This window comes from Rhinoraja longicauda, chromosome 42 (genome assembly GCF_053455715.1).
Source record: "Rhinoraja longicauda isolate Sanriku21f chromosome 42, sRhiLon1.1, whole genome shotgun sequence".
NCBI lineage: Eukaryota > Metazoa > Chordata > Chondrichthyes > Rajiformes > Arhynchobatidae > Rhinoraja > Rhinoraja longicauda.
This window is the reverse complement of record NC_135994.1, coordinates 1341151-1353490: the sequence shown is the minus strand read 5'-3', so window position 1 is coordinate 1353490 and position 12340 is coordinate 1341151. Positions and strand designations below refer to the sequence as shown.

The following is a 12340-nucleotide window of genomic DNA, read 5'->3' as shown; positions in this document are numbered from 1 at the left end:
GACTAGAAGGCAGGCCAACCTAGACTGGGTATTGTGTAATGAGGAAGGATTAGTTAACGATCTTGTTGTGCAAGGCCCCTTGGGTAACAGTGACCATAATATGGTGGAATTCTGCATTAGGATGGAGAGTGACACGGTAATTCAGAGACTAGGGTCCTGAACTTGAATAAAGGAGACTTTGAAGGTATGAGACGGGAATTGGCTAGGATATACTGGCAAATTATACTTAAAGGGTGACAGTGGAGATGCAATGGCAAAGATTTAAAGACCGCATGGATGAACTCCAGAAATTGTTCATCCCTGTCTGGCGAAAAAATAAAATTGGGAAGGCGGCTCAACTGTGGCTGACGAGGGAAGTCAAGGATAGTGTTAAATCCAAGGAAGAAGCATATAAATTGGCCAGAAGAAGCAGCAAACCAGAGGACTGGGAGAAATTTAGAACTCAACAGAGGAGGACAAAGGGGTTAAAGTTTCTTAAGGTATGTAAAAAGGAAAAGATTAATGAAGATGAATGTAGGTCCCTTAGTCAGAGACAGATGAATTTATAATGGGAAACGAGGAAATGATAGAACAGTTAAGCAAGTACTTTGATTCTGTCTTCACTGAGGAACAGTGAAACACAAACAATCTCCCGGAAATACTTGGAGACCGAGGATCTAGTGGGAGGAGGAACTGAAGTGAATCCACATTAGTCAGAAAATGTTGTTAGGTAAACTGTTGGGACTGAAGGCAGATAAATCCCCAGGGCCTGATGGTCTGCATCCCAGAGTACTCAAGGAGGTGGCCCTAGAAATCGTGGATGCATTGGTGATCATTTTCCAATGTTCTCTCGACTCTGGCTACCCTCCAGCCCACAGGAACTGATCCAATGTAACTCCACTTTTTAAGAAAGGAGGGAGAGAGAAAACGGGGAATTATAGACCAGTTAACCTTATCGGTAGTGGGGAAGATGCTGGAGTCGATTATTAAAGATGTTATAGCAGCGCATTTGGAAAGCAGTGACTGGATCAGTCAAAGTTAGCTTGATTTTGTGAAGAGGAAATCATGCTTGACTAATCTTTTGGAAGTTTTTGAGGATGTAACAAGTAGAATGGATAAGGGAGAGCCAGTGGATATGGTGTATCTGGACTTTCAAAAAGCCTTTGACAAGGTCCCACACAAGAGATTAGTGTGCACAATTAGCGCACATGGTATTGGGGCTACGTAGGGTGTTGACATGGATAGAGAACGGTTGGCAGACAGGAAGCAAAGAGGAATTTTCAGAATGGCAGGCAGTGACTAGTGGGGTGCCGCAAGGCTCAGTGCTGGGACCCCAGATGTTTACAATATATATTAACGATTTAGATAAGGGAATTAAATGTAACATCTCTAAGTTTGCGAATGACACAAAGCTGGGTGGCAGTGTGAGCTGCAAGGAGGATGCTATGAGGCTTCAGGGTGACTTGGATAGGTTGGGTGAGTGGGCAGAAGCATGGCAGATGCAGTCTAATGTGGATAAATGTGAGGTTATCCACTTTGGTGGCAAGAAGAGGAAGGCAGATTATTACCTGAATAGTGACAGATTAGGAGAAGGGGAGCTGCAACGAGATCTGGGTGTCCTTGTACATCAGTCACTGAAAGTAAGCATGCAGGTACAGCAGGCACTGAAGAAAGCCATTGGCATGTTGGCCTTCATTGCAAGAGGATTTGAGTTTAGGGGCAAGGAGGTCCTATTGCAGTTGCACAGGGGCCTGGTGAGACCACACCTGGTGTATTGTGTGCAATTTTGGTCTCCTATTTGAGGAAGGGCATTATTGCTATTGAGGGAGTGCTGCGTAGGTTCACCAGGTTAATTCCCGGGATGGCGTGACTGACATATGATGGGTCGACTGGGCTTGTATTCGTTGGAATTTAGAAGGATGAGAGGGGATCTTTTAGAAACATATAAAATTCTCAGAGGATTGGACAGGATAGATGCAGGAAAAAATGTTCCTGATGTTGGGGGAGTCCAGAACCAGAGGTCACAGTTTAAGAATAAGGGGTAGGCCATTTAGGACTGAGATGAGGAAAAGCTTTTTCACCCAGAGAGTTGTGAATCTGTGGAATTCTCTGCCGCAGAAGGCAGTGGAGGCCAATTTGCTGGATGTTTTCAAGAGAAAGTTAGATTTAGCTCTGCGGGCTAAAGGAATCAAGGGATATGGGGGAAAAGCAGGAATGTGGTACTGATTTTGGATGATCAGCCATGATCATATTGAATGGTGATGCTGGCTCTAAGGGCCGAATGGCCTCCTCCAGCAATTTTCTATGTTTCTATAATATCCTGTACTGCTTTAACAGTTAAACTGGTGTGGGTGCTTTTTGTACATGTATGGAGTGTGCTGGTTGTGCTGAAAGATCCAGGACCTTTTGAGGAGATGTAGCTGCAGATGCTTTAAATTGTAAATGTGTACTTATGAAGAGATGGAGTTTCCATGCTATTATGCAAAGACCAATAAAATCTTATCTTCTACATAAACAGTCACATCATAGACCAAGATGCACTGTTGTATTTTTTTCCATGCAATCATACTTAATTTTAAAGTGTTTGCTATAAATCTCCTCATTTCTTAATAAATGCCTCAAGGCAGTGGAGGCCAGTTCTCTGAATGCATTCAAGAGAGAGCTAGATAGAGTTCTTAAGGATAGCGGAATCAGGGGGTATGGGGAGAAGGCAGGAACGTGGTACTGATTGAGAATGATCAGCCATGATCACATTGAATGGTGGTGCTGGCTCGAAGGGCCGAATGGCCTACTCCTGCACCTATTGTCTGTTGTCTATAAATGATAGACAATGAGTCATGTCAGAATGAGTCATGTAGCTTTTGGTGAATTATTTTTCTCTGGAACGTCCGAGATTGAGGGAAGACCTGATAGAAGTATACAATTATGAGAGGCATGATAGGGTAGACAGTCAGAAACGTATTCCCAGGGTGAAATTGACACTGGAGGACATAGATTTAAAGTGAGAGGGGTAATGTTTAAAGGAGACGTGCGGGGCAAGTTTTTTACGCGGAGGATGCTGGGTGCCTGATACGTGCTGCCAGGGGTGGTGCTGGAGGCAGACAGAAAGGTGGGAATTTGGAGGCTTTTAGATAGACACATAGATATGCAGGGAATGGGGAGATATGGATCATATCAGCAGCAGCGACAGAGATTGGTTTAACTTGGCATCATGTTTGGTGTGGACATCGTGGGATGAAGGGCCTGTTCCTTTGCTGTGCTGTTCTATTTGTGTTGACCCTGTTGATGTAACGCTGACCTTTTGGATCAGGTTATTGTAACTGTTTTTGTCTGTTTGGGAAGAAGGAACATTTAGTACAGCTGTTAAATTGAAATCTACTGCTGCTGATTTCCAAATTGTTTGTGGCTTGTAGTTTGCTCTAGTGGGGTGTGAATGTTTTGCCAGTATAAATTCTGACCCTAAACCTAACTGACGTGGTTTTCAATTTGATGTTTTGCAATTTATTTAGCAAATACTTGCAATCTGAAGGGGCTCGCTTGAGCCATTATGTCAGTCCAAAACATTACGTTGCTGCAAGCTCTCTCCCCAACCCTGGATCAATTTAAGCTTCATTGTTTCTTTTCCCCCTGAACAGTAAGAACACAAGGCCCTTCAAATGTGTAACTGAACAAACCGACACCACGTCAGAGAAAATGGTATCAGAGGGAGTGGCCACATGAACTGTTCAAAGCAGAGCCAACAATAGTGGGGTCATGGAGTCAGACAGCACAGAAATGGGCCATTCGGCCCAACTTGCCCATGCCGACCAAGATGCCCCATCTCAGCCAGTTTGGGAAGTAAGGGGATCCAACGGGGGGTGGAGGGGAGAGAAGAAACAGGCTTTGTGAAACTTGAGTGTTTCTGCCGCACTGGGGGATGGTTATAAGATTGTGGAACAGAAGGAAGACATTCCCCCCCCCCCCCCCCCCCACCTTTGTTTAAGGCGCATTGCAGTCAATGCCGTGCATTGTGAATCATGATCACTAAAGCCAATTTATGCATAGCAAGATCCTGCACATTGCACATATGAATATGCCTGATTATTGAGTGATTGGCATATTGGTCAGGATGTATGGAGAATTTCCCTGCTCTTAAAGAAGGGGAGCTTAAGAGGGCAAATGTGAGCTAATGGGGGCATGCTTGAGATTTGAGTAGTCCAAGACAAAGGGTGGGCAACATGGAGGTAGAAGTGGGTGTTATTTAGGGGATGCATGTGGATCTAAGCTACCCAATAGGCCAAGGACGAAGATGGAGGAACCAAAACGATGACTTAGTCTTCCTAACCTTTCTTCTTCTGAGAGTGTGCAGTGCTACTCCATATGGCAACAAATTCCTTTTTATCTGTTAATTTTTCCAATATATTCCAAATCTGACATGCCTCAAGTTTCTGACTGACCACAGAAAAAACGTGCAAATCTTTGCATTTTCGTTGTAAGTTTCCAGATAGTACCGTATGTTGCTTCTTTGCAAAGGCTTACCCAGTTTGTTCCCATCCCCAAGTCTAGTATGTCTGCCTGTCCCAGTATCTCCAGTGACACTTTTCTTACAGTGGTGATCATTGAAAACAAAGGATCTTTGGAATTGGCAACTGAAAAAATGGCCCTCTTTAAACTTGCTTATAATTAAGAGAAAGAAATATTGATGGAATCCAGTATCCAGTTATGAATCATCGGTCTTTGACGGTTGCATTACCCAAGAGATCTGTGGCTCCTTGAATGGGTAATTTGGCCTGGCCAAGCATAGCATTGGAAGAAACATGGAGCTATTAAATGTGTTCCTGCCTACAACAGTATATCGTATTTAATAACCTGTTGAACTGAGTATTACTGCAGCCATCACATAATATAACCTGTACATAGAGACACTAGAAATTGCAGGTATTGGATCTTGAGCAAAACACAAAGTGCTAGAGTAACTCGGCAGTGTCTGGAGGGAATAGACAGGTGACATTTTGGGTCAGGACCCTTCTTCAGACTGTCTAATTCCTTCCCAGATGCTGCCTGACACACTGACTTCCACCAGCTCTCTTGATTTTGTTCATAGTATATATGTGAACTGTTGTTGTGATACTGAAAGGCACTGTTGATCTATTTGGGCCCCCCCCCCCCATCTGTGGCATGCGTCCATCCTAGTTTCTCTTTTCCTCCCTCTCTGCAGCTGGAGGACAATGCTTCGTAATTAACATTGATGAGTGTCAGAACTTTGGCATTTGGAAGTAATTGGTCTCCAGAGGAAATTAATCTGTTGTACGTTCAGGAATGGGTGGCAGCTGTTCACTGTAATTCAGTAATCATATACTACACATGGCCTGCTGTTTTGGTTTTCTTTTCACAACGTCCAGCTAAAGGAAGCCTACAGTTCAGCCCATGTTGGACTTAATTTCATTAGTGAGATTCGGCTGTAGGAGCTTGCTTCACAAACTGTTCTGTAACAGTGTCCTCTCTCTGCCTAGCATGTGACAATGCTGACATATTACTGAGCCTTGTGGATTTGACATTCTGGGGTTTGAAATGCTAAGGTTTGAAACATACTACGCACTGTCCACGGGCACCCTGGAGGATCTCCGGGACCGCTGGGCACTGCGGGGGATTGGATGTATCCTGGATGGGGATTGTAATATAATTGTATAATAGTTTCAATTGGTATATTTGTTTGTATAGTATTCTGGTGGTGGGTTCTGTTTTGGTTTTATTGTATTGTATATATTATTTTAATATTTGAATACATATTTTTGATTTAAAAAATAAAAATAAAAAATAAAAAAAAGGTTTGAAACATAGTGCAGTACCTCCAAGGACATTTGCACTTTCATATTGCAATGTTACTGAATATTACTTTCTATTGGCCCTAAGCTTTTTCATAGATTTCTGTTGAAATTGTTTCCAAAGGCTTGCTCAGAACGTGTGGTTTAAACAGGTGTACTTGTTTCTATGGGACCATGACAGCCCCTCTCCACCCCACTCGCTTCCAAGGCAAGCTGTTTCATATATTGTTCAGCTGGCAGCTGCTGGAGTTGATTTTGGAAACGCTTTCATGCATCACTAATTCTTTTTTTGTTTCTTCTCAGTCTCCTGATGAAAAAAGGCTCGAGGGTCTGTCCAAGCAGCTCGACTGGGATGTCCGCAAAATTCAGCGCTGGTTTCGGCATCGGAGAAACGAAGATAAACCCAGCACGCTCACAAAATTCTGTGAGAGCATGTACGGCTTTTATTCCACTGTTATTGGGTCGATGATTGTGCCTGATTAAATTTACTTGAGCCCTACTGCACAGAATTCCTTGTCCATCATAAATGTGTGGCGAGATTTTGGGTCTCGGCCCGAAACGTCACCCATTCCTTCTCTCCTGAGACGCTCCCTGTCCTGCTGAGTTACTCCAGCATTTTGTGAATAAATACCTGTGAGATTTTGTATTATCAGCAAATGTTTTTAAATGACATTGCAGAGGCTTTGAGTGAACCCCTCCTCTTGTTCCACTCGCAACTCTCCCTTTTTTTATAAAAAGAGATTGTTAATTATTGTACTGATTTGGCATTTTCAATAATAGTTTATCAAAACCTAGACTGCTATGATTTCTTTTCCCACTTTGCCAACTGCCCTTCTGAAGAATTTTGAGTATAATGTTAAATATAATGATGGGATATTTCTTGCTTCCACAATTTTTGGATAAATTTAATAGTTGGTGTTTGATGTGTGAATATACTTTTCATCGTGTATTTTGTCTTCATGTAATACTCTCCCACTAACTCAACACAAGAGTGAGATTCCTGCTAATAGGAATGGAATTTGCCCTTAACTGTGTCCACTAGCTTATGGTGACTGAATAAGCGAACACCAATCGTTCTTCCATGGGATTCTACATTTTCTGCTGAGATTTCCGGATCATGATTCCAGGTTCCACCCCAAATGCAGCAAGGGCCACACTGACCGGGACCAAATACAAAACTGCTCCTGGTCACTGTAGTACTTGGCAGTGAGCTTGCCTTGTGTTTCATTGGTGCAAACGCACCACCAAACCTTTTTTAAAGCCATTCAGTTTGTGCTGCTTAGGAGAGCAAATGACCATAGTGGCATTGGCAAATGGTGGCAATGGCGGCGCAGCAATAGCGAGCCTAGAGCAGCAGCGGCAGAGCACGTGTGGCAAGAGGCATGTCGTAATGGCGGCGACGGCAGCAGCAGAGCACGAGCAGCAATAGTCACACTTGGCTTCGATCGTCAACATATTTTTGTATTGGTTGCAAATAAGAAACTCCTGAGGTCCTGCAAGACTTAATCCATTGACGTCAACTTGTACATTCTTCATTTGTGTCGTGTTGAAGCCATGCCCATGTCCAAACTTCACAGCAAGAGTAGCTCTGACCTACCACTGAAACATTTCACCCATGCTGACCTGCTTTTGCTCCAGTTTTTTTTGAAAACCTTTTGTAGCTTTGCTAAAGAAACCAACCAGGAGCAGATACTTCAGCTCATTATACTTCTACTCGCACTTTAAGGAAAAACTCTTTAAAAGAGTTGGTACAAGGATCACATCCATCATTGCATCAATCAGTCCCATTCCACTGCTCTTTCCCTCCATTTCTTTCCACCTTCTCGTACTTATCCAATTCTCTTTTTAAACTTTTTTTTATTACTGAATCTGCTTCCACTGTATTCATTAGGCAATGCTTTCCGAGTAATAACTGTCCCCTGCCCACTCTAACTACCTATATTAAGCATGTAATATCTGTCTTTGTTCTTCCTCCCTAAACAAATTACATTACGTTTCTTCATTGCATTCTTGTCTCCTCTCGGCCATTTTATTAATCCATGCCCTCTGAAGAACACCCAATGATAGTATAGCCTGTGCGGTCTTTAAAACCAGTGCATCTGTGTCTCCTTGATCAGTGTAATAAATGAGGAACTATTTTGTGAAGGGGCCCACCCACCTCCTCTGATTTACAAATGGCTGTTTTCTGGAAACCTAATTGCCGCTTGTGACGGGACGGCAAGTCAGGTGTAGTCCATGTCGTCCTGTTGCTCGAGCAAGAGCACTGACATACCCTTGTGGGCAGGAAAGGGAAAGTTGCGAATGTCGCAAAATCTCCCTTCTGCATTTCATGGCTGGTTGCAAAATAAGGAAGGAGAATAGCAGAATCTTTTTGGAACGTCTTGGACGGCCATGAATCTTGTAGAGCCACAAACCAAACGATCATCCTTCCATACCGAGCAGCTTGATCCGTCTGCATACAGTCCCTGGAACTGGGCTTCCGTTGGCTCTTGAATTCTGGCCAGAAACCCATCTTAGAATCATACAGCTTGGAAACCAGCCCTTTGGCTAGGCCCATTTTCCCCATATCCCTCTAAACTTTTCCCATCAATGTCCAGATCTACATTGGTGCTATTTGATTTAATAGGTTTTTTGAAATTATGAGCATGGAATGTTGGTCATTCCAATGTGTCACTGGTAAGGGTCTCCACCACCTGGTTTGTACGGAAGGAAAAGGCTCCAGAATCCGTTTGCAGTCTGTGTGCTGTCCACTTTGATATGAACCAGTGGTAGAAGGGGCTCCATGGATGCCTGCTACCACCTTAGTTGAGGAGAGATGGGTCAACGGGCGTTGCCATTCCCTAGTTTTGTAGTTTGGCCAGCATTCCCCAACTGGAGGAGTTTGCCGGCATGGATGGGATTGGACTTAGATTGAAGGTCCACCATTGGATAGCTTGCTGCCTCGGCTCGTGCAGAAGTAATGACCCAAAGCCACTGTCTATACGGAGGTGGACATGGCCAAATGATATCCAGAATATCAGCCGAAATCTTGGAGTTCCGTGGAACAAAAGTGGAAATTAACTTACTCAGTCACCGTAAGCAAAGATTGTAAATGAGTGGTCTTCAGTTCCCCGCTCCCATCGCTACCCACAAGATTCCAGAAGATAACGGAATTTGACTTCAGTCATGTTCTTTAGTAGCCTTTCTATGACGGCCCCTTGGGCAAAGTACTAGCACTTGCTGGGCTCGGCTTCAGAGGCGAAGGCAACTTTCTTGGGCTGGTGACAACTTTCAGTGAAGGAAAGAACACGTTTTTGGCCCAGTGTCTTCTGTGGTCTTCCAAGACTTTCCAAACAGATTGTGTACCCCATGCCATCAGCATTCCTCGTTTAATGGTGGAACAGGTTGAGTCTCTGTATTGGTACTGTGCCTATAGAGTCCTCTGCTGAGGTTGAAAGAGAAGGAAAACATCTAACTCAGGGCATGCATTCATTTATTAAACATGTTGATCGCTGGGAGCAAGATTTCAAATCTTCACTTGCTGCACTTCCCAATAAAGCTGAAAAGTGAATTAGTTCCTTTCTGAAGGTCCCAAGAAGGCCCTTGAAACACTACACTAATTCCTTTGTTGGTCTGGTGGAGTTGTATTTGACCTAGCTCATCTGAGTGGCTTCCAAATAGAGTTGCGAGTGAACCCTCCTATTCACTTCTGGAAAGCAGATTCTATTTCCCATGGGTTATAATTGAGTGTGGTCTTAAATATGTTGAGAAGCAATGAGGAGAGGTGGGGTTGGGGTAGGAAAGCTGACTCACTAATCACACCCTAGTGTTCGTATGCTGATTCTTGTTAAGTTCCTTTTTTTGTGCCTTTCCAAATCGTGAAGTTGTTTGTTTTGAGATTCCCTGAAGGCTTAATGCTGGGTAGCTGCCCAGTTTCCCAGCCCTTGGCCGATGCAATTCCACAATCCCTCCTCTGGCAAGAAAACAAATGGCTAGGATAATATTGTTTCCTGCTGTTGTTTTCTCTCCTCCCCACACAAGCTCTCTTGTTCCTCTGAAAATGTCATCTTTCGCCATTTTTCATCCTGCAGAGACTGTCTCTAGGAATTAACAGGTGCTGAGCTCTGTCTTATCTGTCAATGTGCCAGCATGCTTTGCCCCCTGGATGTTTTCAATTCTTCAGCATTTTTGAAGTATTTCACCAATTTTATTTGCTTGCTTTAGAAACAAATTGCTCCAAGAAACTCCTGTTGTTAATATGGCGTTGCTGATTATGTGAACAGGTTGCTGCAGTGCTGAAACCACTTCCTTTGCTGACCACTTTATAACACTGAAGCGAGACTTACCCTTGCCTGAATAATTAGAAAACTCTGTAAACAAATACATTGTAGGTCAGTTAGTGTTGGAGTAAGAGGAAGACAACCAGTTAATGTCTGCTCTGCCTTCAGTTTCCTGTAGAGATGTTAATGAATTAATCTATCTATTTGATGTTTCCAGACAGCTAGTCAGTCAGTCGTCCGTGTAAACTGCCTTCCTTGTGTAACTTCTTCACCTTGCTTCACCTACATGGATACAAGGAATTCTCACTACAGCTTTTCCTATATAATTTGGACTTCAGATTTTCCTATATAATTTTCAGCTTTTCCTATACAATTTGGACTTCAACATTTGGACATCTGCAACCACCCTATACCACTCCTGCAACCTCTCCCCTTCAGTTTAAAAACTGATCATCTACTAATGCAGTCGATGAGTTAAACAAAACCCTGTTCTGCTTTTTACCTGAAGGCGTTGATATGATAGATACAGTGCCAGTGTTGTATTGTGTTCATACTTCATTCACAAGGCTGTGCAGACACTGGATGTATTTTATTTTCGGATTGCCTGCATGCTAAGCTTCCAGTCATAACCATTAATGTTAGAATGCAGGAAGCTTCCCCCTCATAAGGGCAGGCAGGGATGGTTAGAGCGGCAGAGGTGCGGACAATCGATCAGCAAGGAAGTCTTACTGTCGATCTGTTGTAACTAAGGGATTGACTGACCGTATCAGAAGAATGAACTGTCCTCTGACTTTCACTTCTTATGATCAACAGAAGTTTTTTTTAAAGATGTGTTTAAATTGACTTCAAGTTTTTCAATTTTGAAATTTTACTTGATCAAATTTAAAAGCTAAAGCCTTTTAGGTGTCGCCTTGGGAAAACCCCTGGGTTGAAATTGGAAGGGCAGTTGCCCAGGGCAGATTTTAAGAGTATGAACAAGTTATTTGGGCAATTTTTTCACTTGGAGGGTGGTGGCTATGTGGAACAAGCTGCCAGAGGAGGAAGTTGAAGCAGGTGCTATAACAGCATTTTTTTTTTTTAAACACCTGGACAGGTAAATGGATAGAAAAGGTTTGGAGGGGTGGCAAATGGAACAAGATGAGAAGGGGCATCTTGGTCAGCATGGATGAGTTGGGCCAAAGAGCAGGTTTCTGTGGCCGTATACCTCTAATGAGGTTTGGTTGGTTCTGCTGGGTTACACTGTGCATTGAGTGGAATCAATGTAACAATGAACATTGCAGATTACAGGTACAGACCTTGACAAAGAAGGAATTATGGCATTCAGTGCTGGTGTGTGGTTCCTTTATTATTTACCTGGCCAGTGGCGTCATCAGCTTGTTGTGTGACTCCAGTTGAAAGATATCTATAATCGCTAACTTCTTGTGAAAGCCCTAGGGGTTTATGTTGAAAATTCTGCATCTTGCACTGTAGAAGAATAAACATTACTTTTTTGTTAATGGTTTCTTGGTGTTTGAAAAGCAGCTGGAGAAACCCTGGAAGCTTGGAGGCAATTACTCTGTGCCCACTGAATCACTGAGTGCAGCAGTTCACTTGAGAGGCTGGGGACTGGCAGTGCCTGGGATTGTTTTAACAGCCTTTGTAGGGCCAGCTATAGATTGCTCAGGCTGTGGCAGGGCAGGGAAGGATAGGCTTAAATTTTTTTTTTAAAAATCTCTCCCAATTGTTTTTCATTGAAATCCAGGTTGGTGGACTGAGCTCCTTGGATATGCGGATCACGCTTTCCTTTTTCCCCCACCCCATCCCATTTTCTGATTTCAAGTGTTTTGTATTTGCAGGTGGAGACTTGCATTTTATTTCTATATATTCTTCTATGGAGTGAGATTTCTATGGAAGGTAAGTGTTTGTCTGTACGTGTATGTGCAAAACCTCTGTCAAAGAGTAGTGTGGTTACTAATTCTTCTTTTGGGGTGGATGGTTGGAGGTCTACTGAAAGACTGGTGTAGAATTATCAGATGTGCAGAGTAGACAGCACTCTGAAATAAGTGCCATTAGCAGAACTCTTACTTCATTGTAAACCCAATTGAGGTCAAGATATGTTTCACTTTGCACTGATCTGCGTTTACAGTGCAGAAATAAGGTTGGGGGTTGGGAGGATGGTTGGGTTTCCTGTGCATTAAAGTTTTGTTTTAATGAAAAATAAATTGCATTTATCTATCAATGTTCATTGCCTCTGGATGCCCCCAAAATGATTTACAAGTGCTGTGCAGGTATTCTCAACAACCGGTTTAGGCGCAGCAA

At 43.1% G+C, this 12340-nt stretch overlaps 1 protein-coding gene across 2 annotated transcripts in view; it reads left to right on the top strand.

Moving 5' to 3' along the window:
• The window catches only part of cers5 (ceramide synthase 5), a 70874-nt gene that overhangs the window by 18409 nt on the left and 40125 nt on the right, over window positions 1-12340 (top strand). For both annotated transcript variants that reach the window (XM_078431431.1, XM_078431430.1), the window contains exons 3-4: window positions 6087-6217; window positions 11878-11935. In XM_078431431.1, the coding sequence (XP_078287557.1) occupies window positions 6087-6217; window positions 11878-11935 (189 nt within the window). The remainder of the gene's footprint in view (window positions 1-6086; window positions 6218-11877; window positions 11936-12340) is intronic.